Here is a 20,889-nt window from a genome sequence, read left to right as displayed (position 1 = left end):
CCAAGTTTGAGATAAATGCCATCCATCGAATAGTTTCCGAGATTGGGCATGAAAATTGAAAAATTAGCTCTTCAAAAATTGCAAATAAAAATGACGCAAATTTTAAAAAATTCTCTTCTTAAGTCAAAAAATACTAGGGTACAAAAAATCTTACAAAAATTTTCAGTTTTAGCTAAACAAGACTACTGTTAAAAACTACTGTTGGCATGAAAAAATTTCATTGAAAGGATTATGAGTTATGTAAATTTTTGTGTGGAGTAGTTAAGAGTCGCAATATTTGAAATAAACACGGCTGGAGGAGAGAAGACGTTGTACTATTTGGTTCTGTTGGTCATATGAACTGGGATAAAACTTTTTTTTTAAGCACACTCATTTACATATTTTGTCTGAAAATATTGACTATAAGCCACAGATACCAAAAAGCAAATTATAGTACAGCACCAAAGGAAGGAAATTGCTAACGTTAGTTTGAGAGAAGCAGCAACATTTTCATAATCTCTAACTTGAAGCAGAAAACTAACAATCAGAAAGGAATGTATGAAGAAGAATGCGTGTTAAATATTTCTGTCATTCTGTAGACATAACTGTATTATTTTGTCACATTTAATTTTTAACTTGTTCCAAATTATGCAGTAATATATGGATAGAAGTGATATGAAATCCTGCATGCCCTACTTCTCTCTCTCTCTCTCTCTCTCTCTCTCTCTCTCTCTCTGTGCATGCGCACATGCACCACGCACTTGAATGTGCACAGAATGTGCATGCATACATGTGCTCATGCCTGTGGAAAAAAATAAATAAACACACACACACACACCTATTATGCAAAAATATAATTTCTTCTAAGGAAAACTGCACTAAATCTGTCTCCTATTCTAGATAAGTTATATAGTTCTTTCATCAGGGTGGAGTAAGGGAAAGTTGGAGAAGGTCACTCAGATCCCAAAACGAGACGGACCTATCTGCTGTGAGGACTTGGGTGGCCAAAATGTGATAAAACTCGGCCTCCCTCATCCTCACAAGGTTCGACAGTTCAGAAAACTATGTATACATTTTTTTCATTTTTAATTTATCTGTATATTTATCTATTGATCTGTACATATTGTATAATGGCAAGAAAATTAATGCAGAGGTAACTAAGTAAAAACTTAAATACTTCAATACAAACATCCTTTATTCAGTTTGTAAAAGAAGATACTGTTCATTTGGGAATATAATGCAAAAAATATGATGCATATTGAAAAAATGAGAAAAGATATGAATCGCTGTTTTTAATTAATGGCATTATATTAACATGTAAGCATGCTCCAGGAAAATGTATTATTTGCAGTAAGGACTTGTCCCTTTCCTGTATTCTTTTCATCACAGCCTATTAAAAAAGCAATTCTGATTTTAGAATTCCATTATTTATGTCCACTCAGTTGCTGGGTAGACAGTGAAGCATCAAACACACAGTGAGAAAGAGAGTGAGTGAATATGTGTGTGTGTGTGTGTGTGTGTGTGTGTGTGTGTGTGTGTGAGAGAGAGAGAGAGAGAGAGAGAGAGAGAGAGAGAGAGAGAGATTATTTATTTAGAGTAGCTGAACATCTTCCTTAACATAATCAGGTGTTCACAGCGACCAAACCTTACAGTATTCACAGAATATGTAATGGAAACATACGCACAGTTGAATCAAATAATTAACTATTAACAAATGAAAACCCACTTGTCTCGCCTGTTGTGACAACTGCTGGGGCACTGGGCGGTCCACGGCCAATGTTGTTCACAGCAATGACGAAGAGCTCGTATTCTGTGTAAGGACTAAGTCCCCTCACAGTGTAGTACATTGTTATAATGCCAGAGATTTCACTGTATGCTTGGTTGGCATACTTTGGTTTGTACTGAATTACATAGTATTGAGGATCTTCTGGATTGCGATATTTCCAGGATAGGCGAACCGATGTGGCTGTGACATCTGACACAGTGACATCTGTTGGTGGTCCTGGAAGAGCTGCAGGTTAAGAAAACTATCAGAATGATCATCAAGGAAGGCCCAAATTTCAGCACACTGACAAATTAATGGACCTTTTGTTGCATAGCTGTATAGGTACACAGTTTTTTGATTTTTTAATAAATTATCTCTATACTCCTGAAGATAGGAAATAAAGAAACAGTCTACACACAAGACAGAAACGACAACATATTCATGTTCCCTATCCATTTACTTCTCAGCACACCTGCGGGTGCTCCTCTCTTAGTGACTGCAAAGAAGGCATTTGTATCTGTCACATAATCATGTCATCCTGCAACCCTGATTGTTGCACATTTTCTAATTTAGAAGTTTTTCTTACTTTATAATATAATGCATTTAATTAATTGTGACACATCCTGTATAATATCAAGTTTCTTTTAAAATGACATATACTACAAAATACTTGAGAACACTCCACTTGGTATTAGCAAAAAATGTTATTACAACAATATTGGTGTACGTAGCTGCCTTCCCTGACGTATCACACTAAATTACAGTTTTGGAATTTTTTATGTAACATCTAAATGAGGCATTAAATACAGACTAAATTACTTACTCTGTACTTTCACACTTGTTGTTGCCTCTATGACACCTAGTGCACTAGCAGCAACACATGTATAATTTGCTGATTCTTGTATGTTTGTAAGCTCCAGCACATTTTTACCAATTGGTAATTTGTCATCTGAAGTAATGTCTTTATCAAGACCTTTACGCCACTTGACATAAGGCATTGGTGATCCAACAGCAACACACGTAAGCTTGAGGTCTGCACCCAACATCACCTCCTGGACCTCTGGTGGAGGGATTGAGAACTGTGGAGGCACTCGACGGACTGGAACAATCCAAAATTACTTATATAGTACCTGATTAATAATGTTTCAAATATTACAGTTAATACTGAACAGTCCAGTGTTATGGGTCTTGTAAACATTTGAAACTTATCCACTTTTGAATGATACAAATTTATTCACTACTATGCTGTGGGTGTAACACTTGTTACAAAAAATAAATATATGTGAGGACAGATCACTACTCATCCAGTAGAAGATGTGCACAACAATGGATAGTCATGTACGATGGATGATAACCAATTACTTATGCTTTACGCATGCCTATCCAATTCATTATCTCTTCTGGTTGTTGAATACTGATTAGACACACACACACACACACACACACACACACACACACACACACACACACACACACAACCTGCTACCCATGGCTGCATTCGCATGTCAGTAATTTTGTTATTATGAGTGATGGTGAGTTACGTAACTATTAGGGTATCTGCCCCAGGTGACAATTTCAGGGGACACCAAATTCATATTCACAAAGCGCCTAGCATTCAGTGTACATTGGTCTGTTGATTATTCATATGATTTTGTAACACAGACCTGTTGCTTTCTGAACACATTCTAAGTTGATTTTGGGACAAATCATAAGTTGATTTTTGAATGTGTGCATAATATGTCTGCCAGGAGAATCCCCATCGCATCTAGAAATAAAAGCTTTCCCATGGTGTTATGTGTGTAAATGAGGTGGGTAAAAATGACCATTTGTGCCAAAACAACCACATTTACTTGACATGTGTTACAATTGCTGCAATATCAGAAAGGCCTATTTCATTTTATCTAGCATACAGTGTCAAAACAGATGTAATCAAATCAAATTGAGAAACCACACCAGTCATGGGTACTATATGTATTAACAACATTTTCAGTATTAGACAACGAAATTTTGAGTTTTCATGCAGCAAAATGTTTAACGAAATTTGATGAGGTAATAGATTCTTCCACTGAAAGTAAAGCACACCATGTAAAACTGTAGCAAAATTAGAGAGGAAAAAATACTGGGACCTTAGGATTGAAGAAATGTGTACTGTTTTGCTAGTCTTGTCTTTACTGGTTTTTGTGTTTACTATATTCAATTTTATATCAACAAAAGAGAAAGTTATTAGCTAATAGGCAATAAAGAGCACAAATTTTATGCAGTGTACTTAAACTTCCAGTTACAAATAATCCCACTAAGTATTTTTTAAGGGGGATAAGGATCTCAAACCGGCCAACTAGAAGCAGGAGAGGCACCACAGGACATTTTAATTTCCACTGTCCTGAATATAGGTTTTATGGATACCATTACAAAATATACACATTTGAATTCCACAGAGCAAAATACAGTGATGTGTATAGAAAAATGCTGTGTGAAGAGGCCTGGCACTACACTTTGGCACACGTTTTAAGTAACATGTCTTACATTTCATCGAACATATGTTTTATGTATCAAACCCTTCAGGAAGGTGCCCACTACAAAATGAACATATTTTAGAAAATTCGATTTTTAAAAAATTTGTGACATCCTATCTCAAACACTCAAGAGAGGGAAGGAGGGAGGGAGGGGGGAGCACCACTATCAAGTTTTTGCACTTGCTTGATAACACCACGTAGAAAGAATTTAAAGATTTAGTTGACAATGAAAGAGCAAAAAATTACAAAAGTGACAGATAGGATTCATTGTTCTGACATCAAAAAGCATTTTGTGATAAATTTGCAGACATAAAGGATATGATGAAATTGATGGTATGAGTAGTAAATTTTCTGAAGTTGCACACATTATTCCACTGTCGGTTGCAACAGTTTTCTATGGAGTTGTACATAGAATAATGTAAAGTACATCGGTTACATGAAGGGGCATACCTACAAAAAATTTCTGATTTCAAACCCACTATTGTTGAATTTCTGAAGGAAAAAGGAAAGCAGTAACAAAAATTAGAACATCTGGAATAGACAGCAGACACTGCATTTTACATGGACTAGTCTGCACATTGCCCACAATAAGCTGTTGCAAGGTGTGAAACAACTTATTTCTGATCTGATGGGGAAGCATTTAAAAAGAAGATCACATTGTGGAAGAGACAAAGTTTGGCAAAAAACACTGTCTAATTCCTTAAGCTCAATGGCATCAAATAAAACATGGATTTCGAATAATTAATTATGACCTTGAAAGAATTACAAAGATAGTTTGCTAAACATGTTCCGGACACTGCCCTTCTTACATCTACCATTTCAGTTTAAAGTGCCCCTGAGCATGTGCAGATGGAACTGATTGATCTGCAATGAAATTCCTGTTTAAGAGAGAAATTATTTTGTGTTATAACTATACATGAGGTATAAACTGTTTTCCTCAGGACGAGTTTCCACATCTCCTTAATTTCGATCAACATACGTGGGTGAAAGGGTTTTTTTGATTATGAAACTAAATAAGTTATGATTATGTGGCAACCTGCGTTTGAAAATTTATGAATCTGTCTGCACCTCTCTCTATACCGACACTTTGTAGCAGATGAAAATTATGTCTTCAGCACACAAAAATACCTAATTAAATAATATCGAAAATTTGTTTTGTTTCTGATCTAGATTACTGACAAATATGAAACATAAAACTAAGTTATATGCAGTGTGACTGCATTGCTATCTGTAAGTGCTGCATTTGCTGCTTCTTTCACTTTCCCATCCTCATGCTCAGACAACATGGTACGGAGGTAGGGGGAAGTGTGCAGCCAGATGGGAGAGCTATGCACGCATGCAAGAACACTCCTTGCATACCAAATTCTTGGCCATTCCTGGGGTAAGTGGATTCTGTTAAATTTATAGGATTAATTCTACATGAAAATTTCAACTGGAATATGCACCATATTTAGCTAGTTAGTAAATTATATAGCTTTGCATTTGCAGTGCGAATCTTATCTTGTGGTAGTATCATGGAGCTACATAAAGCAACATACCATAGTAACTGTCAACCAGTAAGAAGACAATGTTGTTTCTTGGGGAAGTTTAAACAATGTTATGTCCCTAGCAAAGCTACAGCATAAATTATGAACATGTGGCCCACACAGCCAAGGAAACCATGTCATCCATTATTTGAAACATAGAACTTTTAACATCCCTTCCATAAATGTCTGTGGAATTGCTATGTTTATAAATAGAAAATCAGAATTTATATCATATACAGTTATTTCCTTAATGTAATACAAGAAATAAAGACAAGTTAATAGGTACTTGGTATTCATCAATTACAATAATAAAATTAAATGCTCAAAACCCCACAATTTGGAAGCAAAAATCTATGACAAACTAAAAGACAAGAACATTCTCAATATGAAGCTAGATCTGCTGAAAAATAAGCTTCATTGTCCTATACTCTGCTACAGAAATATTACTTCTGTGTAGAGAGTTTACGAAAGAAGAATTGAATACAATCAAGATGTTGTATGTCACTAGCCTTATTATATAAACATAGCTTTTGAATCTCATTTTATATTACTGTTGGCAGGCTGTTCTATCTCATTAGCTGTGTGTTAGAAAACAAAAAGAATACATCTGACAAGTTCATTGAATAAAATATGCAGCAGTTGGGGTCAGGTTGGGCAGAGAGGGGGACGATGTACAGGCTGGGAGGGGGAGGGGGGGGGGGGTGAGAAAATAGATTGATGAAGAATTTTTTAGTAAAACCACGATGACACCATGACCCCATGTTCAGATGTCGGGAAAAGGACAGAGCAAAAATTAGTAAAAGATGATATTTGAAAACTTGTGATAAACCTTGCTATATGATTCATGTTCTTATGATTACTCTCATAATGAATTATTTTGTTGTGAATTGCCCCAACCACCAATTTATAACCTCACTGTTGGTGAGGCACACCTATGAAATGCCGCACACTATCAGCATTTTGGCACATGGGCCAATAAGCTGTCGCTGAAAATCGAATAAACTGAAAGCTTATAATGGCAATACACAAAGCCTATCAAAGAGCATGCTGTTCAATCCAAAAGCCATTAAATCAGTGCTTGTTTCACCTTATGACTGATTTGTATTATTTCTAACACTTTCTTTCTGCAAACATCATCCCATCAGAAGCTCTAGGATTGGAAAATGCTCTACAAGAGGTGTTTTGTTCTTCCATCCATCTGGCCACAACTTTCACGAATCATTACTGTTGTTGTCTAATTTTTTATACACTTCTCCATTCCCCTCACATCTCTGCAATCTTCCCCATTTATTTAACTTCCATTTCTCATCTCTGATTTACATTCCACATTGGTTCTCTTGTATCTCCTGCATTTCCTTTTTCTTGTCTACGTTGTGCTTGTTCTTTATTCTTCCTCTGTTACTATTGATTTGTGTCAGATCTATCCATCTACTTCAGCCTGTTCTTCCTTTACCTATGAATAATCAATTGTTGCATATGACTAATCAATGGTTGCATCTGACATTTCTAAACATTAAGATTTTCACATTTTCTTTAGTAATTTCATCCGCCACATCCCATCAAATCTCAGTTAACCTACTACTCCACATGATTTCCCTACACATTTCTTGATTAGCCTCATTTTCTCCAGTATTATTTTATTTTGACAGATGAAATTGACTTTGCTGTAGAAGTTCTTATTGAACCATCTTTTCTGGTACCGACTTAGAAAATGTTTCTGGTTATGATGCCTCCACTCACTTAGAAAATGTTTCTGGTTATGAATTCCTCGAATTTATTGTTATCACAGTATTTCAGAAAGCATTGAAAATCTGTATATTAAATAAGTTATCAATTAAATATTCCACTTGTAATACTAATCAAAAAAGCAAAGAAAGGAAGTGCCAAGAACAGGGATAAACGTTGCAAAACATGAGGCAAAAAAAAAAAAAAAATCTATTAAAACTTCATTTATAGTGAAAATACAAAATGAAATAACAAGTAGAAAAACAAGTGAAGAAATGTCAAACAATGAAAAATCCATGATGGAATATAACAATATTATGGAAAGGAAAGTTACCACTCACCATTTAGCAGAGATGCTGAGTCGCAGACAGGCACAACAAAAAGACTGTCACAAATAAAGCTTTCGGCCCTTCTCAAGGCCATACTTGTCAAAAGCTTTATTTGTGACAGTCTTTTTGTTGTGGCTTCCTGCGACTCAGCATCTCTGCTATATGGTGAGTGGCAACTTTCCCTTTCCATAACAATACCTTAACAGTTGCATACCAATGCGGGGGTCAGTAACTGACCCCAACGAAGTTTTTAGGCTAAACCTCCTGTCGTGTTCAGTAGTTTATTAAAGAAATACACGACATTTATCGTAATTATAATTGCTACAATTGACAATAAGAACACATTTTGGTTTACACTCACTGTTGAGTTATAGCGATTGTTATAACTGAAGGTGTAGCCAATGGCGGTGTTTTTCAACTTGATTGACATAGCAGCATACAATTCATCTGTTGTATTTCAAGATACACACAAGGAATGGACAAAGAATTACCCAAAAGAGAGTTCTGGAAGAAAGAAGTACCTGAAAGATCTTGCTCGTGGACTTTGTGACCTCAACATGAAAAGACGCGCTCAAACTGCTGTAGGCTAAAAAATGGTTCAAATGGCTCTGAGCACTATGGGACTTAACATCTGTGGTCATCAGTCCCCTAGAACTTAGAACTGCTTAAACCTAACTAACCTAAGGACATCACACACATCCACGCCCGAGGCAGGATTCGAAACTGCGGCCATAGCGGTCACGCGGTTCCAGACTGAAGCGCCTAGAACCGCACGGTCACACCGGCTGGCTGCTGTAGGCCTACATTCAAAATACACTACAGCGTTATCAAATTTTGGGTATGAGTGTAATCAAAATCAAGGTGCTGTGAGCAGAGGAAACAACGTTACGGAGCCGCAATGGAAAGTAACACATACAGCTGTGCATAATCTGCCAAAGAAAGGACCCCCTTACTTATGTGCCAGAAGCAAAGACCGTAAGTACATGAAGGCTTTCACTTCTTGCAGGAAGTATATCTGCCCTGCACACACCAAGAAAGAAGAAGTAGTTCGTATTGTAAAGTGTTCTGAATGTGAATCTGAGTAATCCTTGTAATTGTGAAATTAATAAAAATAAATGTAAAAAAAACTATTTATTTTTTACTAAAATGTCCCAGAAACCCTTTCCAAGTAACAATTATCAACATTTTAATCTTATAATCTACCAAAAATATGGAAATACGTAAGTAATGTGATTTATCCTAAATAGAGAATGTGTGATGGTTGTGGGGTCAGTCGCTGACCCCTCCCATTGGCGTTGGCCAGTGCAACATACAGCATTGGTATGCAACTGTTAAAAATGTTTATGGAATCTGTAGGTCATTTTTCCTCATACAGTAAGATAAAGGTGAAGAAAAGCTGACTTGGTCACTAACCAAAAAGTTTCAGTTCTTTTAAAATTAAATGTAGAGACCAAATATATCAAAATAATCTGGCAGGTCATCTAAGAGCTGAGACCATTGGTTCCAAGTCAAATTATTTCTGTATGGTTCTTGGCCAACAAGTAAAATTGTTGAATAGGCATGTATGTTATAATGTGGCACAGACATAGCTATTACGTTAAGACTGTGTATGTAACTGTGGCAGTAAATCAGACAAAACATACACATCTACAATTAATAATATTGAAAAAATAATGAGGAATATATTATAGAAGTAATATTACATCAGATATATCAAATTTACCTCAACAAACTTACCTTTAACATAAAGCATTATGGAATGTGAATATTCTGTTCCCACATCATTTTCAGCTACACATTCATACTTCCCTTGATCCTCTTCCTCACTATCAGTAATCTGAAGTGCTCCTGCAACCAACGCGCAACTTATTGACTAAGTGGTTACAACATAAGAAGCATATAGATAAGCAGAAAAAGAAAAATAGCATCATCACATTTGAAAACACTTTTCTATCCTAACCAATTAAGTCAGTTAACTGACAGGTTCTGGGAGCTGCATTAAAAGAAAATTGTAGCAAAATGTTTGTACGAAACTCTGAGCAGTACACGTAATCCCCATATACCGTGTAATAAAATATTTTGTAATGCTTCACAAAATCTGCCTAGCAGCTCTATACACGTAACAAAATATAGATTTATAAGGCATAACTGAGGAATAAAGAATGGCAGATATTTTTAACTTATCAACACTTATGAAACATTGTAATCTGTTAGCTAATAAAGTACAGTGAAGTTAATAACAATAAACCAATAACATTGCAGACTACAGATACTTCCTAAGTTCGTTATCATCTAAATCTGTACTTGCTTTATAGAGGCTTTCAATGATAAACTTCTCTTCTTACAATCCTAAGAAACAAAAGCAAAAGCCAAAGCTATAGAAAAGGGGCAGAGATGTCACTTGTAAATGAAATAAATACTAAAGGAAAAAATCTTGTATGTGGGAACAAATTCCTGTTGCTAGGTAAGACAAATTACTGTCATTTTAAATACAACTACTCATGTGTCATTCATGTGCATCTGTATTTGAAAATGGTCACAGGCTGAAACTGGATGGTAACAGGAATTGATGATAAGCTACACAACTCGCTATTAGCCCATAAACACAAGTTGCAATACCCAAATTAATACAAAAATGGCGCACTTCTTGGTCGCATAGACACGGCAGTGTTGTTGCTCTGTGCCCTTCCTTCATTTGATGGAGCACATATGTTTTTTCATGGTGGAGGTGGAATAAACACGAATACAACCATTTTGTTTGGACTAGGCGAACTTTGTATGTTTTTCATCTGAAGTATGATTGGTAGCTTCGAATTTTTTCCAGGCATCATTCTTCCTCGTAGGGAGCACATTATTTTGCACTGCAGTGCCTAATCTTCGTATCATATCATCCATAGCCTCTCAAAACGTACAGTAGGTTTGTTATAGGTCAGCTGATCCTTAGAGTCGATCATTTTCGGCCTAATCGTGCATCCACTCAGCTTCCGCACTAACAAGCGGACCACGCCTACTCGTACAAATTTCTGGTATACGCACGCCTCGGCCAGAAATGTAAGTGACAGAAGTGTGAGCCGCAAATTACCAAGCACATGGAAAAAAAGAAGCATTTTCGGGAAAAGGGGGTGGGGGGGGGGGGGGGGGCGCATGAACCTTTTATGTTAGCATAGTAACAAGGCAGCGGTTGGGGCACCGGAAATAGTGCAGGATAATAATGTGAGGGGCATTTGTTCGACTCCCTGTGCTGACAATTCCTTTTATTTTCAGATTTTACGTTACTTACACAGCAAATAAACCGAAATAATGCTCAATATATCGTATCTATTGACAGTTTCATTAAACGCGAAAATAGGAAAGGCAAATGAAGATTTGGGATTGCAAATAAATTTCAGAGAAATTACAGCGTCCACGGGAACACGGTAAATAACATTTCAAGAGAGGATGGTAATTAAAGCGTACAGGGCTTCGTATTCCGTTAGTTTCATTTTTGCTTTCGAGCAGCCCTCGGCGGCTAATGCAACTTAGTGATTTCTGTTACCATCGTCAGGTGAAGAATTTGATCAAATGGTGCTCTAATCTCATCGAGAGTGAAAAAGCAGTCACATCCCGAGCAGCCTGCATCAAAATGTATTCCATTGTCCGTCACCAGTTATCATTGCCAATACTTGGCGAAACAGTATGTTATGCGTGGTTTACTGCCAAACTGTGCGATGAGAGAGAATCTTTTACAGTTTTGTGTTGACTGTAGTAGAGGACACATGGCAGCCCCTAGTGGCTTGCACCTCTTTTGCATTTTATTTTAATTCTGACTATCTGACGCTGTCAGGTATGACCGCAGCTTTCGTATTTTTTGGTACGTTATGCTGTAACATTTAGTTTTAGTTTTGTCCGAAGTTGGTGTCTCTTGTGACACCGAAACCTAGGTTACAAATTAATTGTGTTCGTGACTGAGGGCAGTGTTTTTCAAAATTTAGAATCTTTTATGTTTGTTTTTATACAGAAACTTTAAAGTGACGATGTAATTCCAAAGTGTGGCCTTTACAGCAAGTGTAAGGCGCCGTGAAAATTACTGCTTCCCCTGTCTTCGCGATGAATATCGCCGCATTACGTGCAAACCGTGAACTGTAAAATAATAAAATTATTTACTTTTGCATACGAAGTTCTCGTGTACGCCTTACAATCCCTTCCTGGAAATTTATTTGCAATTCCAAATTTTCCTTTTCTCGCCTTTATTGAAAATATTAATTTTCCGCTGCGCCAACCGTTACTTGGAGAGATAAGATAGATGACTCATGTCTCGTCCAACCCGCGTCAAAAATGCTATTTTTGTCTAAACGCTCGACCATCAGTCACTTTCATTTCTGGCCAAGTCCTGCATACACAGTAAATCTGAACGAAATTGGTGAACACGAGTAGGCGCGGTCCCCCTTGCAAGAGACGATTAACCTCACACTCCTGCGCGCTTCACAAGGGGAGACCACGACGGTGGAATCACACATTTACATCAAACTTTGTACACCTTCAGTACGCCATTAAAACAACGTAATGTGCAAGTCGAAACGTGCACTACTCTGGAAATTCCGAGAAAATCGCAAGAGAAGTTTTACGCGTCTCTTATATACCGTAACGGATTTATCTGTGCGCGGATACTGGAGTTCAGATGGTCAACTGCCGGCGTGTTCGGTCATAGGGCCGATTGTCCTCTGTAATAAAAAAAAACTGCGTAAAAGAATCGACGATCAACTTGAACGGATATCATGTGACGTCCGCCCTGACCAAACGAACCTAAGAAAAAAAAAGTGGTTAGCTTCGGAGATTCATGAAACAAATGTGTATGTGGCGACGGTTCGACTCAAGCTCAAACGTAATTTTTAATCTATTTGCATGAAGTTTTAGTGAATTTCATGTTATTCACTACTTACTATTTTTAATTAAATTTAAATATTAGAACAAATAGTGCCTATATTTATAACTATCGACAAGCATATGAAGAAACGAATAGAGTTTTCTCGAAAATTTATGCCTGTCGTGGTTTACGAAATTCCTTGTACCTGCAATCAGGTAAGGTACGCGGAACTGCTTTGCACCTCAGCACTTTGATCTGCAGACGCAGGCCTCATTTGGCAGTTAATCTGCGTAGCGATGAGACGTTGCTAATGTAGCAAGAACGAATAGCGTAGCTGCAACATTTTTGAATATCACAGAATTTACACTTGATATAGAAAAAATATCTGAATGGTGCGAAAAGTGGAAGTTGACCCTAAATAACGAAAAGTGTGAGGTCATCCACATGAGTGCTAAAAGGAACTCGTTAAACTTCGGTTACACGATAAATCAGTCTAATCTAAAAGCCGTAAATTCAACTATTGCCTAGGTATTACAATTACGAACAACTTAAACTGGAAAGAACACATAGAAAATGTTGTGGGGAAGGCTACCCAAAGGCTGCGTTTTATTGGCATGACACAGAATATGTAACAGACTTACTACGGAGACTGCCTACACTACGCTTGACCGTCCTCTTTTAGAATACTGCTGCGCGGTGTGGGATCCTTGCCAGATATGACTGACGGAATGCATCGAAAAAGTTCAAAGACAGGCAGCACGTTTTGTATTATCGCGAAATATGGGAGAGAGTGTCACTGAAATGATACAGGATTTGGGATGGACATCATTAAAAGAAAGGCGTTTTTCGTTGCGACGGAAGCTTCTCACGAAATTGCAATCACCAACTTTGTCCTCCGAATGCGGAAATATTTTGTTGACACACATCAACATAGGGAGGAACGATCACCACGATAAAATAAGGGAAATCAGGGCTCGTACGGAAAGATATAGCTGTTCATTCTTTCCGCGCGCTATACGAGATTGGAATAATAGGGAATTGTGATGGTGGTTCGATGAACCCTCTGCCACGCACTTAAGTGTGATTTGCAGAGTATCCATGTAGATGTAGATACTACAAGCACGAAGGTTTGAACGGGAGTCGAACCGTCGCCTCATACGATTAGGTATTACGAAGCTCGAACGCTAACCAGTTGACCACCATGAACTCTATAACGTCCGGCAGGTACGCACAGATACGTCAGTTACGTAACAGACGCGTAAAACTTATTTTGCGTTTTTCTCGGAATTGCCAGAGTAGTGCACATTACGTCGTTTTAATGGCCTACTAAAGGTATACAAAGTTTGAAGTAAATTCGTGATCCCAACGCCGTGGCGTCCCTTTGTCAGTCACGGGGTCCCCGTCGGGTTGGAGATTTTCTCTGTCCGGGGACTGGGTGTTTGTGTTGTCCTCCTCATTTCATCATCATTATCATCAACCGTGCCAGTGGCTAGATTGGACTGTGTAAAAATTGGACTGTGCAAAAACTGGGACTTTGTACGGGCGCTGACGATCACGCAGTTGAGCGCCCCAAAAACCAAACCAAACACCCCCTTGTCAGTAAGGGTAACGGGTCGACGCAAATGAAACGATCGCAGCGCCACCCTTCTCAGATTCTGTCACTCTCGCGAAACTGTAGCGGGAAGTAAGGAAAGCAACCAATACAGCGAAGACTCCTACAATCTACACTGATTAGGCAGAACATTATGACCATATACTTAACAGGCGGTAGGTCCACCTTTGGCACGGATAAAAGAGGCGACGCGTCGTGGCATGGAAGCAATGAGGCCTTGCTAGGCCGCTGGAGGGAGTTGGCACCACATCTGCACACACAAGTCATCTAATTCCAGTAAATTCCGGGAGGATGAGCTCTGACATCACTTTCAACCACATCCCATATGTGTTGAATCGGGTTCAAACCTGGGGAGATGGGGAGCCAGAACATCAACTGGAACTCGCCACTGTGTTCCTCGAAACACTTCATCAAATTCCTGGCCTTGTGACATTTTTGGCGCATTGTCTTGTTGAAAAATGCCACTGCCGTCGGGAAACATAATCGTCAGGGATGGGTGTCCGTGGTCTACAACTATTGTACGATACTTCTTGGGCGTCATGGTGCCTTGGACGAGCTACAGTGGACCCATATATGCCCACTGGATTGTTCGCCAGAGCAAAATGGAGCCGCCGCCAGCTTGTCTTCGTCCCGCATTACAGGTGTCAAGGACCTGTTCCCCGGGACGACGAGCGATTCCCGCCCTTGAATAGGGTATCAGGGTTCACCAGACCATGCAACGCTCAGCCACTGCGCCATCGTCCGGTGCCCATTTCAGTCGTAGTTGGAAATGTCGTGGAGTTAAGGGGGGTAGGACGTCAAACAGGCCGACTTGGAGCAGGAGAGGCACCACAGGACATTTTAATTTCCACTGTCTATACTTCTACAAATAAATTCATAAAACTTTAACAGTATGACCAGGAAGGATTCAGGATTCATACTCATAGCAGTGGAAGCTCAAAAACGTAACAAAACACTTTTTATACATGTGAAATTTCATCATTTTTTCACTTACTACTGGCTGCATTTGTTGCTATAGGTACACTTTTCTTCCTAAGTAAGAGAGATTCTTCGATGACTTTTGCACAGCATACAAACCATAGTTACAGGTGTATGAAACTCTAGAAGTTATTTAATTTATGAAAAAAATGAATGAACTGTTACAATTTAAACTTCATGTTTAGAAAAAAAAACCAAGTTTTATAGTTAATTATCTCAATTTTTTCCACAGTTTTGTAATAGATTTGGAAAATTCTGGAGTTTCATACACCTGTAACTACTGCTTGTATGCTATGAAAAATTCGTCGAGGAATCTCTTACTTAGGAAGAAAAGTGTACCTATAGCAACAAATGCAGCCAGTAATAAGTGAAAAAAATGATGGAATTTCACACGTAAAAAAAGATATTTTGCTACGTTTTTGAACTTCCACTGCAATAAGTGTCAGTCCTCAATCCTTCCTGGTCATGGTGACAAAGTTTTATGAATTTATTTGTAAAAGTATAGAAAGTAGAAATTAAAATGTCCTGTGGTGACTCTCTTGCTCAAAGTCGGCCCGTTTGACGTGCATGTCGCCACATGCACGGGTCGTTGGCTTTGGAGGCCCATCGGTCGGAGTGTTCGGTGCACTGAGTTCACACACTTGTAATCTGCCCAGGATTAAAGTGATGTTAGTTCCGTCACTGTTCTGCGCCTGTCCTGTTTTAGCAGTCTGCCCAGCCTGTATGACGTTCGACATCTGTAAGGAGGGGTAGCCGCCCAACCCCACGACGTGTGGCCGTGGTTTCATCTTTGTTTTACCACATGTTTAAGACACTCACCACAGCACTCCTCGAAAACCCGACGAGTCGTGCAGTTTCCGAAATGCTCGTGCCGAGCCTCCAGGCCATCACAATCAAACTCTTATAAATTGAGCGCCTTCCCCATTCTACACACGGACTGCACGCTCACTGATACTCCATGCACCGCGCGTCTGTCTGACTAGCAGTCATTCCTCGTCACGTGAGACTGATGTCGCCTGCACGGGCTCATATCCTTAGGCGAGAGAGAGAGAGAGAGAGAGAGAGAGAGAGAGAGCAATGACGTGCAAGTGCCGCCTTGACTTCTAATGTACGCAGTCTTCAACATCAGACTAGTACTAGCTCCGATTCTGGTGTCTGTTGGGCGGCCAGGAAATGATGTTACAGTAGTCCTGGATCCTTCTTTGAATAATGATGCCTCGCCCGTGTCGCTGCCGGTTCTGAAATGCATCGGACAAGCAGCTTCCACGGGTCGCGTTAACACAGAGACCCGCACCGGCGCAGCCCGAGGTGCGAACGTCGTCAGCGGACAGACAGACAATGGGGACCACTCGGCTCGCAGGAGGAACTTTCTCGGCTACAGACGGGATGGGATCAGTGGGCGCTCTGATGGGATATAAGCCCCCGCAGGAGCGCCACCCCCCTAATGGTCCCAGGGGCGGGCGCTGACACACAAATGCCCGATAATGCCATTTTACGGGCACGGAGTGGCGCCGAATTGGAGCCGAAGACTGCAGAGAGGTGCCGCTGTCCCTTAATGGCGCCAGAAGTGGGGAACGGCGAACAAGTACCTCGCCATTACTACGAGACGAACGCTCCCCCAGTTCCAGAAACAAAAGACCCGCTGAGGGAGCTCCTAAGCGTCTTCAACGCCAGCAGAGGGCCCACTCTTTTTTTTAACTGTACGCACAGTTACTCTTTACATTAGGCAACTTCCCTCAATGTTGAAGTGGGCTCCGGACTTGAGACCAGTATAGAAATGCATGTGATATGTACCCATTGTTCCTCCTGCATAAACTCTAAATCCCCGTTTTACACGAACGACTTTCTGATCAAAATCGACTACTCGTGCCTGCGCTTGCTTGTAAATCAGCCGCCAAGCACGTTGCCAGTGCGTCAGCGATGAAATGGCAGTGCCAAGTGAGGCTTTCTGAGATCTTGAGTATGGTGCAGAATGTGCGTGCACAGAAAACGAGGATTGTGGCGTCGGAAGTTGATCAATCATCGCCTAGCTCACTCGTCTTATTGTGACGAATTTTGTCCTTCTGAGTCTTCTTAATCTTTATTTTGTACTTTGCTTTGTTTTTCTGGGACACTACAAATGTTTTAGTATGTCCAGTAATTAATTGTGCAAAGTTATTGTCAACAGTCTTTTCTGAAAGTAGGGATCATCAAAAGTTTGGAGAAGCATTGTTCTTGGGTGATTCTTCCTCTTTTACGCAACAGCGTTTCCTTAAACACTCACTGCAAATAAATTACTTGGACTTTTACTGAGCTGAAATTGTTTTTAACAAAAAATGACAAATTTTGAAACATTAGTAAGGTCACGTATCAATATCGATATCTCGTGTTCGTTCGTAAAAAAATAAAAGCGATTCTCGTGTGATTTATTTGTTGCTTTAAAAGAGGAATGTTAATCTGGCAATGATACTTTACGGTCTGGCTCGCTTCGATCTGCTTTATTCTTTCAGAACTTTAATGTCAGTGGCCACACATCAGTTTCTTAAAGCAGTGCATTATAAAATTAAAAAAAGAGACCTCGAAAAATTCGCCTTTGAAGGTTAGAAGATTTCTGAGCGCTGGTAAGTGCAAAACGTTTATACTCTTTTTTCCCTAGTCGCTGCTAGCTCACGCTGAAGCTTAACAGTGTCCATATTAATTAACAAATGGAAATTCCTCAACAAAACAAATTTACTTACTAACCCCACGAAAATGCGAGTATTTATAATTATTAAAATTTTGTAAAAAAATAATGTGAATCGTCGAATACATTATGAAATAGTTTTTCATTTCTAGAGACTGGACAGTATTATTGAAATGCGTAGTTTTTTCACTTGACAATACGGCTTTTCACAATGTGCATCAAATTTTAATTGATTTTCATAAGATCAGTAATTAAAAATGAAGGATGAAAATTATGACTCGATATTTGTTAATTAACATTTCCATCTATATTCACATGACTACTTTGCGGTTCACGGTTAAATGCCTAGCAGAGGGGTCTTTGAACTACCTTCAGACTTATTCTCTGCCGTTACTCTCTAAAAGAGCTTCGGAAAAACGATCACTTGAATCTTCCGTACGAGCTCTGGTTTCTCTTATTTTATTACGACTATCAAATCTCCCCCATTTACTAATAGGTATGGACTTTAAATAAAAGTAAAGAAAAAATGGTGCGACTAGGGAGATTTGAACCAGTAACGTTACAATTATAAAACTTTTACACTATGCACATTATTCTGAAACCTTTCATTGTACTGAAATACAATGAATTACGATGTTTAACGAATGTTACTTAACGTAACCAGTATCAATACACCCATCAAATTATGTACTTTAAGCGAGAAGTTAATAATAATAATAAAAACGCAACTATAGCATTGCACATTCTGTATCCAAAATACTGAACTTTTTTAAGCAACATAAACTGATTTTTAAGTTTTTCTTGGAGAACATTTTCGGTATGCTATTTTGGTATATTATTTTAACTGTTTTCAGATGTAAGATAAAGAAATTATATATTAGAATTGTAAGAACAATAGTAATTTCATGTGTACTGCAAGAAAGTGAACATCTGATATTTATGTTAATGACGTGAGTGATAAATTCAGTCTTTTTTTGTAAATGAAACTAATTTCTCCAACTTTTTGTTAATTAAACTCTGTACATAATAAATCAGAAATGATATGCAAAACATAATTTCCTTTCTGACACTTAAAAAATTTAAAAAAACAATACTTTATCTCTGTTGCACTCTTAAATGTGTCTCAAACCAGTCTACAGTTTCAGTCTAGTTTCTTCGTTATTTTACATGATTTCCTAAGTGTCTTGTTTCATCAGGTTATTGTGTTGCTCACTTGAATGCGTAATCTTCATTATAATTTTTTGCCTGTGACTTGTCCCGAGATGTGCCTGGCATAATAAAGAACAGACAACAAAAGAAATATATTCTTCTCAAGCATGAAATATGTGTTTACATTCTCTTATTTTCAGTGGAGTAAGCTGCAATTACACACATATTCGAAAGTATTTCTTAATCATTAAGCTGTAGCTTATGTCACTGAATAGAGATTTAACTCGTATTTCACGATCATTCATGTCTTGACAATTTAATAATGCTTGGGACGCAAAAGTTTAATAACGATTTCGCTATTTAACTAGAAAAATGATTAAAAACAAGTTTGAATTTCATGGCTGCTTTCTCGCCGCTTGGGGCGCTAGTGTTTCACCAACTGTCAGATGGTAACAATTTTCACAGCAGAGAATGCCTCGAGTGTATATGTTTGACTGTGGTATTACGCATAGAGTAGAAATATCTCTGGAGTGAGCATTCAGAAGCGCAGAATTGAAGTTGTGTTGTCAACATACGTTGCCACAAGGGTCACGTGATCTCGGGACGCCGTAGATTTGTCCGACATTTGTCCTATAAATTTTGAATGTTGTCATATCGCTAGTAAAGACAAATTCCCTTCGTAAGTGCTGTGGATTTAGTATAGACATTTGCAGTCACCATAGCAGTTTACGTCTGATATTTGAAATAAATTGGGCTCTTGGCTTTGAAGAGCAAAATGAACGAGCATGACGTCACAGAAGCTTCAAGTCAGCATGTATTTACAATGTGTTTCATGTCACATCTCGTCAAGTCGCTTAACACAGTACTGAACGGCGAAATTCGGGTTTTGAATCACCATCCCTAATATGCATAAAATGTTAGAGTATAGTATCAGAACTGATGAGCTAACAACGACAAAATTTGTCAATGGCCGAAGCAAACTTTATAACCTATGTTCTTGATCAATTATGTTTGGTAAATTACTGAGAACTGAGACAACGTTTCAAAACATCGACAATTATTTGCTAGGGAAAATATGTACATTCGTACACATCAAAGAAAGCTTCAAACGAAGTAATGAAGCCTGTTAAACTTATCCATTATGTTTTTTCTTACGTAATTAATAACGTCATAAACAACTGTATTTTACTCCTTCATTAAAGCTGACTTTTTTGCTTAAAATGTCCTATGGTGGAATTTGCTTCGTGTACTTGTGTTCTTATACATATACATTGTGGGCGTCAGCGCCGTTGTGTTATCGCAAAACCTAAATAACTTTTCGCCTTCAGATATACGATTTCGGTTGTGTAAGAAAGTGGAAAAAATATCCTAGTCGTCATGGAACAACTCCAATTTGTCACTAAAACAAAGCGCTGTTACAAAATAAAATTATGAAGATACAACAGCCGGCCGTGGTGGCCGTGCGGTTCTAGGCACTTCAGTCCGGAACCGCGTGGCTGCTACAGTCGCAGGTTCGAATCCTGCCTCGGGCATGGATGTGTGTGATGTCCTTAGGTTAGTTACGTTTAAGTAGTTCTAAGTTCTAAGGGAATGATGACCTCAGATGCTGAGCCCATAGTGCTCAGAGCCATTTTTTTGAAGATACAACAGTACAAAATCCACTATTATAAGGAGAAAGAGCGCGGTGAAAATAGGTTAACTCAAGATGTTAACAGACTGGTACCGCTAAAATTTTCTTCCCGAGAAACCTTGACGTACCGTGAAATGACGTGACGTTCCGTTGACGACCTGTACGAATGCCTCCATTC

General features: G+C 38.6%; 1 protein-coding gene across 5 annotated transcripts in view; it reads right to left on the bottom strand.

Moving 5' to 3' along the window:
* LOC124607516 (tyrosine-protein phosphatase Lar-like) overlaps positions 1–20,889 on the bottom strand; it is a 545,267-nt gene that overhangs the window by 113,179 nt on the left and 411,199 nt on the right. For all 5 annotated transcript variants that reach the window (XM_047139905.1, XM_047139909.1, XM_047139906.1 and 2 more), the window contains exons 3-5: positions 9,575–9,685; positions 2,568–2,843; positions 1,706–1,990 (exon numbers count right to left, since the gene is read on the bottom strand). In XM_047139905.1, the coding sequence (XP_046995861.1) occupies positions 1,706–1,990; positions 2,568–2,843; positions 9,575–9,685 (672 nt within the window). The remainder of the gene's footprint in view (positions 1–1,705; positions 1,991–2,567; positions 2,844–9,574; positions 9,686–20,889) is intronic.

Source organism: Schistocerca americana, chromosome 3, assembly GCF_021461395.2.
Source record: "Schistocerca americana isolate TAMUIC-IGC-003095 chromosome 3, iqSchAmer2.1, whole genome shotgun sequence".
Taxonomy (NCBI): domain Eukaryota; kingdom Metazoa; phylum Arthropoda; class Insecta; order Orthoptera; family Acrididae; genus Schistocerca; species Schistocerca americana.
The sequence above is the reverse complement of the archived record's forward strand: the minus strand, read 5'-3'. Positions and strand labels throughout refer to the sequence as shown.